Below are 15,926 nucleotides of genomic sequence, written 5' to 3'. Positions count from 1 at the left end.
ACTGAGCGTGGGGAAGATATGAAGGGGGGAGGAGAAGGTGGAGGAGAGCGGAAGATGGGGAAGTAGAGCACGGTGGTTCTAGATGGGTTAAAGGAGAGGAAATTTCGTGTCATCTATGCTTGGATGGCCATTAGGCAGGATGAGATACGAAATTGTTATTGGGAAATTCACGAGTGTTTACGTGTGGGCGGAAACCATTAGGGTGGGCAGGGAAATGTTTCTGCTGCTGTATTTATTCAAACACTCTTGTATTTACACCACAAGGCAGAAAAAAGACAGCTTGCACTATCTCGTGAACAAGACCCCACGATTTGCGTGTCATTATTTAATAAGCAGGCTGCTGTGACAGGCTCTTCCCAATTCAAATTCTATATCTACAGTTTGAACGTTAATTTTAGATCATATGGAAACATTTCAGCCAATGGCCCTCGTATATCGGCCAGAGTGGAGCTCGAGTGATCTTCCTCTCTGGCCTCTCTCTGGCCTCTCTGCAGAAGGGCCGGGCCATTTCCCGAAACATCGCCTATTTTTCATTTTAAGACCACAGTGTTATTCATTGATTAACGTGTTTAGTTTTTTTTGTGTTATTTTAACGTGATTTTCTGATGATTAAAGTGGCTGCTGTTTGCTCCCTACAGTCGCAAAGTCTTGCATTAAACAGAGCTGTAAGATTTACCTGAGTTTAAGTATTAATTGATTCGTTACATGGATGGTCCAATTTAGCCAGCTCTATGCTTGACTTAAAGCTATCGTGATTGCAGGAATTCATACTCCTTGGGTCTTTCGGTAAAGTCACGTAGATAGAAAAATAATTAAAAATCACGACGTTTCGATCGCAACACAAGCTATCGTCTTCAGGTGAAAAAATACAGCAGGCGGACTGCTGAGGCAGAAAGAAATATACGATATATATCATATAACAGCTCTAGGCTGTTATACAAAGGGAGCTAGGTGGCGCTTAAGCACATGAACAACAACGTCAATACCCCTCAATGCATATTGCAACACTAATACAAACAAGGCATTTACCGCATTAGATGCTCGGTAAAAAACAAAGCCACCAATCACGACTGTGATTCATTTGTCAACGGAGAAGAGCTGGCGTTGCCACATCAAAGCTTTCCCCGGCCCCATCAGCGTGGATGAAGCTGGGAGCCATCCTACTCACCAGTGTGGCGGTGCCATGCCGTCGGCCCGAAGGCGGAGGCATGAGGTGGAACGGGCGCGTGGAGGAGTTCAGGAAGGTCTCCTCCTGCATAGAGACGACTCCCAGCTCCTCGTTGCTATCCTGCAGGAAGCTCTTGTAGAATTTGCTGTCCGTGGGGCTTGGCAAAGCCATAGGCTCATCTCCCTATAGCAGCAGCAGTGGCAGCGATAACGGCATTTTAAGGAATGTGAACATTAATGCTTGAAGCAACAGTCTGATTTACCACAAGATGTGTGTTGTATGTGTATGTGTGTGTGTATGTGTGTGTGTATGTGTGTGTATGTGTGTAATCACCTGAATGACCAGGTATCTGGAAGGATCACGAGCCATCTTGGAAAAGTCGGTAGCCAGCTCGCTAAACCGGGGCCGGGACTCAGCATCGATCATCCAACCTGAATGGAGAAACCGTGACCAGATTTCAGAATTTGTATTTATCCTGGAGAAATCCGATGAGCTATGAAGCGATTTTTCACAAATGTCCAATAGGGGCAGGTCAGAAAGTTACAATAAAAAATATTAAAAAACAATAACAGTGCAATGTATAGAAAAGGTAAGCTAATCACTAAAATAAAATTTTAATTACTAATACATTAAGTATATAAGTAAGAATTGCATAAGTACATCAATTTCCAAGCTTGGGCAAGGCAGACAAACATCAGCAAAAACAGTCTCAGAGCACACCAAGACTGGCAAAAAGATCCCCTAGATATAACTTCTCGACCCGAGCTCGAAGCGTTCCGATACGTGTGGCATCATCTTGTTTACTACTCGCCTCGTGGCGTTCTCTCGTCTCTGGTGCAGGCCAATGCCTATATTATCAGAGAATGCGTGTTTAATGCAGACTTGATGCCTTTCAAAATGTATTTATTTGGTGTTGAAGATCTTAACACCTATATTCTTGGTTCTTTCGGTAAAGTCACGTAGATGGAAAGCAAAAATCGAAATTAAAAGCAAAAAACCCACGACGTTTCGATCGCAAACACAAGCGGTCTTCTTCAGGTGGAGAGAAAAGAGGGGCAAGCCTCCAAATGTAGCTGCTTATAACACCTTCAGTTTTCTTGCCAGAGAGGGTCACGCTTCTTCTTATTTTTCATCATTTCTGATACTGGCAACATTTTTTCCATAGATATTAGTTATGCTCGTTTACCCAGAAGAGTCTCGCCAGGTCCTGTCAAGTTTCCGTGGTAGGGAGGCGATGTTGGTGCTGTGTGTAATCCCAAATGAGCAATTTACAGGGAATGTTTCAGCATTGGGATGTTATGGCCAATACCAGATACATTTTGTCGTTTTAATGTTATCTATGACAGGACACCAGAAAACCCTGATATAACCCATGCAGAAGAGGGGGGGAACACACAAAATGCACTCACAAAGAAAAAAAGATCCCCCCGTATAGCCTTAATAGGCTCTTGGGGAAAGTGCTGTCAGTGAGCACCTATGAAGGCCAGCACTACGCCCATTCACATTCACTCACACTCTGCAGAACAGGGGGAGAACATTGCAACTCCACGCAGAGTTTGGAATCAAACCCAGGACATTCTTTCAGTGAGGCACACATGTTCCCACGATGTCACCCCGCCGCCCATTCACATGAACATGTTGTGAACAACATTAAACTGGTTCATACCTTGTACCACCAGTCAGTCAATGTATATGAAGATAAAATGCATATCTTTGCACTCCAAAGGGCTGAAGAATGTCAAGCAAATGCATGACACAAATGTGTAACAAGCATCGATAATTGACAGACCAGCATAAAATAAAGCATATGGATACTCAGCAAGTGCGCATATTGCAGTGATATATCCAGCAGACAGCATTGCGATCACGCCCTCAACCAAGAAGCTATCTGACGCGGAGGATCAGGATTGTAAAAGTTAAATAAATGCATTTGGTATTTATTATCCCTTATAAATGTTAAGGGAAAAACTGTAGAACCCAGAAAAAAATCCACACGACCACGGGGAGAGAGACATGCGAACTCCAAATATACAGCAGGCGACAGGGTCGGGAGCGTACCCACGACCTCCTGCATACCAGGCGAGGTAGTTAACATCTCGCCACCGTGGCGTCCATGCCTAACTCAATGCTACACTTAAAACGTAACCATCTGCCAGCCTTTATCTCTTCTTTTCTGACAGCCATTTGTCCATGGCTCTGTGCACATGCGCTTGATATTATTTAATATGGCCACCATTATAACCATGAGCACTGTGTCCTCTCTTGCATGCAATCCGCATCACCAGCTCCGTCCTTTGGGGTGCCAGAGCCAATCTTGAGGAATGAATCACGTGAGGTGGAAAGTATATATGTACTGTTTGCATGTTCAACTTCTTTCGCACAGTACGTAGCCAACCGTGCTAATCAGAGGTGCGGGGGAAGGATAACAAACTAGACACAAAAGCAGTTCTAAAAACATTCGTTTTCAGAGTAGCAACATCGTTCCCCAACTGGCTGACGTGCTCATCTGCGAAACACAGTGCCTCTGCGATAGACTTGTGCTATAAGAATGGTGCAGATACCAAATTCAAGTAATTATTAATCTTGTTTAGGGTAAAGAGGGGGAAGGATTTGGAGCAGCTGGGTTCATGAAGCCAAGCGGCCCATGGAGGATGGGAACTCAGGTCCTCGTTGTTGCCACTCGTGGGTCAGTCCTAGAACAGCCAGGCCCATCGTGCCAGCGCTCGTGAACACGGAGCGCCGCGGTCAGCCTCACTCAGGGTGGGCTGCAGGTGACATGCTGACCTTACGGCACATCCGTGGTCTGGGGGCCCCATGAGCCTGGGCCGCGTCGCGCGTTACCATCGGGTCGACGTCATGAGTCAGTTTTTGGTTACGGTGATCGCCAGCGCGGAGACGTTGGCTTCCATTGCGCCGTACCCTGCTGCTCGTTGTGGTGGGGGAAGGGGGGCGGCGGAGCGGGCCGCGGGCTGCGACGTACATTTCACCATGATCATGTAGACGTCGATGGTGCACACAGGGGGCTGGGGGAGCCGCTCCCCCTTCTCCAGGAGCCCGGGGATGTCCCGCGCAGAGATCCCATCGTACGGCTTGCCTCCGAACGTCATGAGCTCCCACACGGTCACGCCTGTGACACGAGAACCACCGCCGTTGTTGTCGTCGTCATCGTCAACTCGATTCTGATGCAGTGCCCACCGTAGAATAGGATGGGCACGGAGGACCAACCGATCATATTACAACTAAAAAAATATCTATCGACAACTAGTTACGAGCAATGATGAAAACACAGTTCTTAAGCAGGGATTCGTTAACGCTGGAGGTGCACCGAATATTCGCTTTTCCTTCAAATTCAGCAAAAACACCAGCTATCCTTCACTCTTCATATTTCGCCGGATTAATGCCAAATATTGATTTTTGAATACCGAGGGTCACCATAGTCACATGACCACCAGCGGGAAAAACGTTTCAAGTACATTTTTTTTAACCAGCTGAGAACTCAAGAGACCGGGATAGTCGTCTTATATGCAAGGGTGGCCTGGGGCATTAGTCTGCCAGTAGGGGGGCGATGGTTGCTGCTGTGTGTGTAATCCCAATTCAGTAATTTATCGGTCATTTTTGATTTGGGAACAATTGGACCCTGACGCCGGCTCACAAGGGCCTACTCTTGCGAATGACGTCAGGGAACATTGACGTCCACTATGAAGAATGGTTACGACATAAGGGTTTAAAATCAGTGGGCTTTACGTGGTAAAATAAAAAAGCTTAGTTGAGTAATTGAGATGACATAATCTCATTGGTATGAGTTTCACTCGCGCTATTTATATGTCAAGGCGGGGTAGCACTGAAGCACACGCAGCACGATATATCCGGCGACCCGAGTTCGATTCCCGGTTCTGGGCGTCCACTTTGCCAACCCGTGCTGAGCCGCATGGTAAAAGTTTGGTCAAAACAACTCTCATGGTCAACATAGTGTGGGGAGGCCTTCATCCAGCAATGGATTGGGCAGTAAATTATTAAGTCTAGGTGGCTTACGGGTACGTACCATAGCTCCACACGTCGCTCTGGTGGGTAAATTTTCTGTACTGTATAGATTCGAGAGCCATCCACTTTATTGGCATCTGGAAAGAGCAACACAAAGCACGATTTAACTTTTTTATATTCATGGGTGCACAATGGGAGTCGAGGAGGTGCCATGCCATGGCTCGCCAGAAGGCGGTGCAGCAAGTAGAGACAAACATGGTCTGTCTCTTCTGTAAGGGATAGGGCATTGCCCCCTCGCACGTATGGGTTTTCAACGGGTGCTCCAGTTTATTTCCACATGCAGAAACGCTCATTAAGTGGCTGAAAACATCTTGATATAAAAGAAAAACAATTCTGGGCCAAAATGAAAAAAAGAGTCCTTAGACCCGGCGTGGCTTCCTGGGTAAACAAGTCATTCTAATTATATTATCCTTTCAGCACAAGAAGTGCACGTGCTGGAGAAGGAGGCTTTCACATGGCTCTGTGGCTATGTGGGCTGATGTCCACTCACAATATAACATAATCACGGTTCTAAACACATCGTTTATTCAGCTCTTGACACCGTGCAGGATTTTCTTCGAGAAGAAATCCCTCGCCGCCGATTGTCGCACTGCGCCACTGCACGTTAGCGGTGGGGGGGGGGCAGTGCGCGGTGCTGTTCTGCGGGGAGCGACGGCGATGACGGCGACGTGTGGGGGGCACGCACCTTGCCCCCCTCGGCCTGGTACTCCTGCTCGTTGACATCGAGGAGGCGCGCCAGCCCAAAGTCGGTGATCTTCACGTGGTTGGGGGCCTTGACGAGCACATTGCGCGCGGCCAGGTCGCGATGCACCAGCCGCCTCTCCTCCAGGTACATGAGACCCTGGGGGGCACAGTGGCGGCAGGTGGCAGGGGGGGTACCCACAAACCGTGAGGATGTAACGAGCTCGCGGCGTTACTGACGAAGCGATTCACGCCGCGGTCGTGCTGATGATTGCGTCGTCGATGACCGCGATCGCGCGAATAATGGGCCGTGTGCTTTGAAAGAGATTCCCGCTCGCCAAAGTTATTCGGGGCGGCGTTCGCAGCAACATCACAAGACGGACGAGATGAAAACACAGGCACGAACATAAACGCAGAGGTCGTTAACCATGTCAGATTTGCGGCTGACATCGTCACTGTAACAAGCAGTGGAGATGAACTAATGGGAACGACTGGAGAGGCAATCTTCACACTACGCACACACACGTGAAGCTGAAAACGATGGGTTCAATGTTTGACCCGACCTTGATCCTCCGCACGAGCTTATGATCGACTCCCCTTTTTGCTTGCAACCACTCTCGTGCACACACACCTTCAAAATGCATTTGCTGCCATGCGCGATCACGCACAAGTGTGCACAGACAACTCGGCTGATGCAGACCATTTGAAGGGCTTGGATCTCACATGCATTATGACAGAAACGCAATTTATTTTGTAAACAATTTTTTTATTTGCGATGGATGGATGGGGTTTTTGTTTTTTGCAGATGTAAGATTCGTCTATGGGGTTCTGAAATGAGCAACATGCTACGAGTCCCAGGTCACTCTTGCAAATGAGGCTATCCTGGTCTCTTGGGTTCTCAAATGTTTGCACGTTTGGTTAACCATCGAACAAAGACGGTCACCATGTCATGTGCTTTCTGACGCACTTCTGTGGCCGCCTGGAACGCTCTTCCTTCCGATATTGGGAAGCCACTTGAGCTATGCACTTTAGATCATCTAGATTGAAATCTCATGTCTTTAGAACTGCTTCATGTGTTTAGTTTTTTGCTCTTCCCCTGCACCTCCGATGAACACGGTTAACTACGTACGGTGCGAAAGAAGACCAACATATTTTTCGATTTAAAGCTTTCGTGACTGCAGGGATTCATCTTCTTGGTTCTTTCGGTAAAGTCACGCAGTAGGAAAATAATAAAATAATAAAAATAAAACATAATAAAATAATTATCACGACGTTTCGGCCACAACGCAAGCAGCCGTCCTCAGGTGAAGACCATGTCTGTTGGGGAGACAGCTGTCGTGAGAATAATTTTATAATGTTTTATTTTTATTATTTTATTATTTCCCTTCTACGTGACTTTACCGAAAGAACCAAGAATAAGACCAACATACATACATTCAAAAGCTCAAAAGGTCCACACCTATGGGTTCACGAACCCATTCCCTGGGTTTCTATGTGAGCGAGACATAACGTTCACCTACAAATCCAGGGAATGGGTTCGTGAACCCATACGTGTGGACCTTTGAGCTCACCAACACACTCACCCACTCAGCTTATTTCCTCGCACTGCTCCGCTTTGAAGGCTTATTTTTACCAAAACTCTTATCACTTTGTTCAATTCAAGAAACTATTGCTTATATTCGATTACACTTCTTCAAAAGTGCTGTTTGTGGCTGACCGCTTGAAATTTCGAGCCCTTTTGTGCCAGTAGCTCGGCAAGCATAACAAGACCCATCGGCAAGGGCCTTGGATTCTGAAGCGTGACACAATGAACAGCAACTACAGTGTCCATTGACCGAGCACGAAAGCCACACAACGGCTTCAGGTGAGCCTGAACCAAGTGCTGCCACTGCTGTGGCCTCCGCTGAATTTGCGCAAGGTGGCGGCGGTTCGCAACGCGCTCCGCGGTTCGGTGCGCCGACTCCTCCCTCCCTCCCTTCACGGTCGCGTTTCCCAGCGTGGCCACTCACCTTGGCGATCTGCACGCACCAGTTGAGGATGAGCTGCGAACCGACGCGGCCACGGTGCTCGCGCACGTACTCCAGCAGGCAGCCGTGCGGCATGAGCTGCGTCACGAGCTGCGTCGTCGAGCTCATACAGATGCCCAGCAGCCGCACCAGGTGGGGGTGGTCCACGCTCGCCATCAGGTACGCCTCCTGCCAAGCGCACACGGAGCTTATTGCGCGGCCGTCGCCGAGGGCCCCCGATGACTATGGCGCTCGAGGCGCCTCGGCCGCCGAAAACGCGGGTGGAAGCGTGCGGTCGAGCGTGCGCGCGGAACGTTGTTGTTGTTGTGGAACGGCGTCGGGGAACGTCGTCATCGCAGAATGTCGTCATTGTTGTGGAAGGTTGTTTTGGTACATCGTCGTCGTTTCGTAATTGTGTCATTTTGGAATGTCGTCATCGTGGAACATCGTCATCGTGGAACCTAGTTGTCGTGGAACGTCATTTCGGAACGTCATGGTCGTGGAAACGCTTGACCAGACAACGACCTCGAGAGCCGCGACCTCCGGCTCAACCGCTGTGTGGAGCGAGACCCGAAGAAACCCCGGATTTTCCACAGTGGCCCGAGATGCCTTCGGCATGATGTTTCGTTTCTTACTTTTAAACTTCATTGACTCAATTGACGGGGGCACAACGGGAGGAACAACTTTTTCCCCGTGGATGGTACTCGTCAGGGGGAGCACAGGGGGGCATGCCGACTCCTCGATTGCGAAATGTTGCTTAGAGAGGGGGCTGCACCACTCTAACGCATCCTTGGCATCCCTCTTCCTAAAAGTCCCCCCCTGCTATGATGCAATGTCTCTGCTTTAACCGTTGACCACAACAACGAAACAACCATCTAGTTTTGGCTCCGCGCTCGTCATTATTATTATTTATTAGTCCGGACTGGGTTTTTTTCTGGAACGTAAAGTGACGGATCAATTTATTTCCATTTTGCTTGGATGAATCAAGCGAACGGCCGAACCGTGTCGGCACTTGCCGGTGAGTTTCTGAAGGGCGGTGCAGCTGCAGATGTCGACTGGCGGTAACGGCAGTCGGTGCTGAACATGGGCGACGCCACGATTGGGTGATTGGGCTCAGTTACCACGGGGCACATAGTGCACATGACCACCGCATGTTATCCCTGGGCGGTCACACCACGCATTTCCGCTGTAGAGACCTCTTTCTATTCCCTTGAAGTAACGGCACCGCGGTTCCTCCATGAATAAGATTACAAATGCGTGACCCTCGCAGGACGCCTGTGAAATAGTCAGGCGGCTTATTGGGCCCTTCCTGATGAAATACATACGATGCAACTCTCTGTCGTGAGCGAGTGCCACGACACAAATCAAGCTTGCGTGCTGCACCTGGTAAGAAGGACGAGCAGCAGCAGCACCACCGCCACACGCTCTCTTCTTCGGTGCATTAAACCCGTGCTGGAAATAGGTCACCTTTCTTTTTAACCTTTTTTTTGCTGAAGTGAATCTCACGACGCCACACACCACTCAAAACGTCCCCCAGCGTTTGTGGACGAGCAGATCGCACCCCGCGCGAGGCGCAGTCACGCGAGCCGACCTCCGAGCTTAGTTCATTCCACATGCATCTTTCTAAACACAACGGCAAGTTGAGGGCGAATGAAATGCGAATCGTGTTTAGCGTGAAGTAATATGACGTTAATCGGGTGCAAGCTTACTGAAAAAAAAATGTTGATTCGTAAACATCATCAACATTTTGAGGGTAGTGGTGGTGGCTCAATTGTAAGTACCCTGTGCAATGAAGCCAGTGGCCAGAGTGGGATATAACTGAAATATAACTGAACCTCCCCTTCGCCAACCCCAGCATAGGCTGCCCTTCATCTAGCAGTGGATTGACAAATGCTTAGACATTATAATTATTATGATGATTACATTTCTTGGCCTGGGATCGTTATTATGAGTACGGTACTGCGCTTGGGCTCCCATGACGTGGAGCGTGATTGTTGAACACACGGTGCGCTGGCTTGGCTTGTTAACGGAGTGCAGGCTTGGCCAGGTATAAAGAATAACTATTAAGTCAATTTTAAAGAAACACGTTCCAGAGTCGTCTTGCCAACCTCAACGGTGGAAGTAAAATATTAACGGGATTAAACTTTTAAAACAATACGATACATTGTTGGCTGGGGTGGCGGTCTACATTTGCTCTTTGCACGAGTTTATTCCATTAGCGTCGATGCTGGCGCCGGTCCCTGCAGGGCTGCCCACTTAGCAGGGCTCGCGTCGGCACGCGGCACCCGCCAGCCGCGTCCGACTCCAGCACGCAATGCGCATCGCACCCAGTCGAACTGCGGCACTTAAGGGACGCTGGGGACCCTGCGTGCCATGCTGGAAAAACGCAGGGCAGCAGCCCAGACTGGCAACTATCACAAATAATAATTCCAACTTGCAACGTGCGGCACGGTATTCGCTCGCTCTCGAAGAGAGAGAACGACTCCGAGGCACGAGGAGGAACCACAGACACCCCCACCAAGCTCTGCATTCCTACGTATATTAAGGGGCTATTGGCCACTTATTGAGGGTGACGATTATCTGAACCAGTCCTGGGCCTCACCTCGGTCGACTCAGCCTCAAATGAGTATCTGGTGTGGTGTGTTAACGTCACCACTAGGGAGACAAAGGCGGCCTGGCGTGGTGTTGGCCACCCACCCCCTCATGTGCTGTGCCAGCCGTCATAGGTACTCGCTAACAGGACTTGCCCCAATAGTGTGTTCAAGCTATTCGGGGGGATCTTTGTTTTTTTGGAACACCAGAGCACCTGGAGAAACGCTATGTGTGCAAGGGGGCAACACTCGATCCCATGGGAAGAAAGGATATGGCTCCTCCTCGACACCCACGTGAAGGGGGTTCACAACATGCGTGTGATCCACCAACCCTCGCCATCCCCACACCGCTGAATTACAGGCGTGCATAGCCGTCGCCAGACACCGCTTGAAACATGTTCAATATGTGCATTGTCCACGTTGAAATGAGGACAGCAAAGGGCATCGGGAGCTGCAACGTCCCACATTCGGTCATGGAAACTTATTTTAGTTGAGAGCACCATTCCCTATGGGTTAGCTTTACCCAGGATATTGAAAATGAAAAAACAGAAGCCAATAGCTCTGCAATGCAGGCAATGTAACTTTTGCACATTTGAAGCCTTAACCAGAACCTGACCACCACAATTGCAAAACATTCATTTCAGTCCGATTGAATGTGTTAAGGTCCGCACATTTTGACACATTGTTGGTGTCTGGACTATTAGGTAGGCAACGTTGATGGACGTGATAATTACATAACAAGTCACGCCTTATGCATTTGTCTTTGGAGTAAAAAATGCATTTTGCCCAATTTTAGAGCAAATATTTTTTTTACTACATTCCATTTGAGCAGTACACTGAAGATGAAAGGTGCATTAAGTATGGCATATGAACTGGACAGCATATTTCTGTTGGACATGCCAACACAAAAATCCTTGGTCAATCTGGTTTAAATTGTTCGCTGTTGTCTCCTTGCCATCCATCGCTTTGGGGTGGAGTGGCTTTGGGGTGAAAAAGGTGTGGCCCCTGTGAAGTTACAGCCGATTCAGGGATCTGAAACGTGTGATGAGCAAACACAAACACCTGCACAATCAGTCCCCATTCTCAAATGAGCCATGGGCTAAGTTATCAACACTCATTCACCAGGTTTATAACTTACAAGTCGTGGTTTTTAACCACAGCACCACTCAGCCGCTTGTGACAAAGCAGAAACTCTTTGATCTGTGTGCGTGTGATTCGGCACATGCCCAATTGCTCCCCACACCCGGTATCCCACACCACGCGGCTCGGAATGCGGTGACCGCTGTGTGTGAGCAGAGTGCCGCCATGCTCATCTCCATCAGCAGCCCTTAGTCATTGGTATAAATTCCACATTCCCGTGCCAGGGGCCAGCCTATCCGTAGGACAACCACAAACACATAGTTTAGGAATCGTTTGGTGGATTCTGGAGGGATGACAAACTTCGTCAACCCCGAGCTGGGCTCTCAGACTCATGACCACAACCACGAGCAGTGTCCTCTTTGCTCCACTGCCACTGGATGAGACGTTGGGGCCCAGTGTGCGAGCACTGCTATGCTGGTTTATTACCCAGGAAAGCCTCATTGAGTCTCAAGGCTGTTTTTCTTTCAGGAGGGTCCTGCAAATGGTTTGTAGTTGAGGATAATGTTGACGTGTAATCCCAATTGAGTAAATTGCTGGTAATTATTCAGCATTGGAATGTTTGTCCAATGCCAGTTACTATAGGAGGGCAAAGGAGATCACAGAGGAAACCCATGGAGAATGGCGAGAAAACATGCAAAACCCACACAGAAAGCCGCCCCAGTCGGGAATCAAACCCAGCCCCTTCTTGCTGTGTGACACGAGTGTTAGCACTGACCTGCCCTGCCACCCACTGGGTTACATATGCGTGGATCCGAGTTCAAATCTTAGCGAAGCTCCGTTCAAATGAACTTTAGTGCAACACCGTACACAATCACGCCGACAATAAACCCCAATTCAACCCACAGTCAAATATCAAGAGTGAAGTTTTTTTTCCCCCATTACTCAAAACAACCATGTTAATGGGGATAACCCCATCTTCAATAGTACTTAAAACGTTTGGTGCTCGTTGAAAATGTATAAACGCGTGTGTACTTGATTGCGTTAAATACGTACATCCAGAATGTCCTTGTTGGCTTTCGAGGAGGCAGAGTCCCTCAGCACCTTCACGGCCACAGCGATCTTCACCGACTCCCCCTCGGGGACCCAGATTCCCTGCAGTGGAAACAAAGCTCTGGTCACCCTCGCAGCGGTGGCTTTTTGGCTGGCCATCGAACAAAGACGGTGATCGCATCGCGCGCTTTTGTCGAATGCGTTTCTGCGGCCGTCTGGAACGCTCTCCCTTCCGATATTAAGAGGCCAAATTGAGCTATGCACTTTTAAATCTAGGTTAAAAACTCATTTCGTTAGAACTGCTTTTCGTATTTAGTTTGCTGTCCTTCCTAGGCTAGGTACGGTGCCAAAAACGTTCAACACACTAAGACACGGGGTTACCATGGCATGGCAGGCTCGCCAGTACTATACACAAGCACGCATTCCAAGCGCCACATTTTAGTTTCGTGATAATTATCCCTCATGGTTGTTTCTCTAACCATGACATTTACGCATCCGCACCAGGTACTAATTTAAGGCTGAGTCGACCTAGGGGAGGCCAGGATCAGTTCAAATATTTGTGCTGTTAGCGAGCACCTATGAAGACTGGCACGGCCCATGAGGGCGTCAGTGGCCAGCACCATACCTGGCTGCCTTTGTCTTCCTAGTGGCGATGTTTACACACCGCACCAAACACTCATTTGAGGCTAAGTTGACCTAGAGGAGACCCAGGACCAGTTCAGATAATCGCCACTGGTATTGGCCGTGAGCGGGAATCAAACTCAGGTCCCCGGGTTCGTAGCGCAGCGCGCTAACCGCAACACATACATACACTCACACACAGACTGACGGACATTTTACAACGTGCCATTTGTCAATAATAAACTCATTCATAAATTTAACTCATTTTGCAAATTGTAGCTTTTGCTATGATCCATAAACACTTTAACACTTCCACATGGTCGAGACTCCCACCAACGGTGAACTGCATTGGTCGTGGTTGCCACCGTCCCACAGCCCACCGCCCATCATCTCCTTCGGGTCAGAAAAATATGGCAGATGATGTCGGGTTTTTACCGTTTTACTGAGGACCAAGCTCAGACATATTTCCCAATCAGCCTAGGTCTATCAAAACTGTCCAGTCCACTGAAATGCATTTCAACACAACACCACCAGACGGTACAAATCGCCGCCTGCCACCCAAACACATATGAAAATTCCTAGACTGGCCGGGTCAAACCCAGACAGAGGTGGCAACGCTGAGGAGGTAGGGCACCTCCTATTAGCACGGTTGGCCACGTCCAGTGCGAAATAAGTTCAACACCTGGTGATGGACGCTTGTGTTGGGCCCGAAACGTCGTGATTTATGTTATTTTACACCTACGTGACTTTACCGAAAGAACCAAAGAGAGTATACAGAAGCATGTAGCTGAGAATGAATGGGCAGCCAATGACAGCAGAGTGCCTGGTTTGTTCCCAGCTGCACAAAGGAGACGTGCGGATGTTGCCGCTGTGGCTGCACTCACTTTGTAGACAGTTCCAAAGGCCCCAGAGCCGAGGACCTTCCCCTTTTTGAGCTCCGTTTCCTTGAGGATTCTCAACTGCGCTTGGTTCGGCTGCGCTCCACTTGGTGTCAGCGGCTGCACCAACTGTAGCCGAAACAAAAGGAGCAGCAGCGGCAGCCTCGTTAATTTGACTCTCACAACAAAAAAAGGTAGACATCGTGGAACAGACGGCAGACAGCGAAACTGTGTGCTCACTTACACGAAATGCAACCTCGGACACGAATACGTGTTGTGCGATTAGCTGGAACATGGTCCCTATTGAAGGGAGCAGTGTATCCATAACCCAGCCTCAGCTGCCTTGTCACATATTAGTACATGAGGAGGGACTAAAGCCAGTTTCCTTTACGTGTAGTACACCGCTGTTCCAGGGAATTTCAGAGTCAGTATCCCATAATGATTCCTAAAAAGAATGATACGTAGCCTTTATGGCCTAATGACAGAGTATTTGCTCAATCATACCTGAATATGTAAGTCTTAAAAAAGACCCAAGAATAAGTCATAAACAAGTTGAGAATCCAGTTTCTCTGAAATTGTAATTGCTGGCCATTGAGAATAGGTGCTGGGAGAATGCTAACAACCTCACGGTAATATTGGAATATAATGTAATAAGATAACACATTAGACCCAATGAACCAGAGGTCAGTGGTCGTAGGGAAGACCCCCAGTTGGCGAGGTGATGGACTGCCATAGCAGACCTGGGCGGATAGGGACAAGAGTTACAGGATCTGGCAAAAAGGAAGTAATGGCAAGTTGTGACATCGTGATGTCAGTCACTCCTTGAACAGGAATAACATATTTCCAGATGCACTTTTATGTTACTCACCAGGAGACTGCACAACTTGTATTTTAACTGCAAATTTGTTTTGCAAAATTCTACCCTACTGCCTGCATCACCGCTCCTTGTGCCCCTTGGGCTGGGCACTGTAAACTTTGCACAAAAACTCGCTCTGCCCAATTCATGATCGCAGTTACACAGAATTCCTCTAGAGAGAGGGGGGCCGTGCCAGTGTTTACTCCACAAACAGCAGCCGATGCTTAGAACAGGGCAGCATCTCAACAGGGTGTCATGGCACCACGGATTAATGCCCTACCCTGGACAGGGCCACCCAATCAAAAGCCCCGATTGGTCTGACCCACAAATAATAGAACTCCTTATATCCACGGCTCAATTATCCGTGATTCCTTTTATCCACTGCGGCTGTATGATCCCCAAACTCCGATTATCTGTGGCCATAGATTTCCTATTATCCGTGCTTATCCACGATAATCTACATCCTCTTTTCGATTATTTTTTCACGAGGTAAGTAGATATCGTGTGGCCAATTCATCCCATTTTCCACTACAACTTGTAATGCACTTTGTACGACTCTGCCTGCTCCGACAAGGCACATGTTTGAAGCGCGGTAAAAGGGTGTTCGTGAAGAATAGGATGCGTTCGCTAAATAACTCCTAATACCCGTGGGTTTAACAACTCCTACCGTCTGCTTTTTTTTTGCGGATACGTGAAATCACGTGGCACGAGTGGAATAAAAAAAAACGTCGATCAGTCGGCGGGGACGACCAGCGCGACATGAGACGGCTCCCCTCACCTCGTTCTCGACGTACTTGCGCAGCGTGCGCTTGCGCAGCGCGTTCTGGTGTCGCTTGTAGACGAAGAGCGCCAGCAGCAGCAGGAAGACGGCGAAGAGGCCGCTCACCACACCCGCCGCGATCACCGGCACCTTGTTGCTGCACACACAGCAACGGCGACACGGGCGCGACCCGA

The 15,926-nt window shown here is 48.7% G+C and overlaps 1 protein-coding gene across 1 annotated transcript in view; it reads right to left on the bottom strand.

Annotated features, from left to right (window-relative positions):
• LOC144938129 (receptor tyrosine-protein kinase erbB-4-like) overlaps positions 1–15,926 on the bottom strand; it is a 99,939-nt gene that overhangs the window by 9,438 nt on the left and 74,575 nt on the right. Inside the window, exons 17-25 of the mRNA XM_078865841.1 lie at positions 15,751–15,889; positions 14,123–14,245; positions 12,621–12,719; positions 7,900–8,085; positions 5,895–6,050; positions 5,211–5,286; positions 4,149–4,295; positions 1,502–1,599; positions 1,169–1,351 (exon numbers count right to left, since the gene is read on the bottom strand). Coding sequence (XP_078721967.1) covers positions 1,169–1,351; positions 1,502–1,599; positions 4,149–4,295; positions 5,211–5,286; positions 5,895–6,050; positions 7,900–8,085; positions 12,621–12,719; positions 14,123–14,245; positions 15,751–15,889 — 1,207 coding nt within the window. The remainder of the gene's footprint in view (positions 1–1,168; positions 1,352–1,501; positions 1,600–4,148; positions 4,296–5,210; positions 5,287–5,894; positions 6,051–7,899; positions 8,086–12,620; positions 12,720–14,122; positions 14,246–15,750; positions 15,890–15,926) is intronic.

Source organism: Lampetra fluviatilis, chromosome 21 (genome assembly GCF_964198595.1).
Source record: "Lampetra fluviatilis chromosome 21, kcLamFluv1.1, whole genome shotgun sequence".
Lineage (NCBI taxonomy): Eukaryota > Metazoa > Chordata > Hyperoartia > Petromyzontiformes > Petromyzontidae > Lampetra > Lampetra fluviatilis.
The sequence above is the reverse complement of the archived record's forward strand: the minus strand, read 5'-3'. Positions and strand labels throughout refer to the sequence as shown.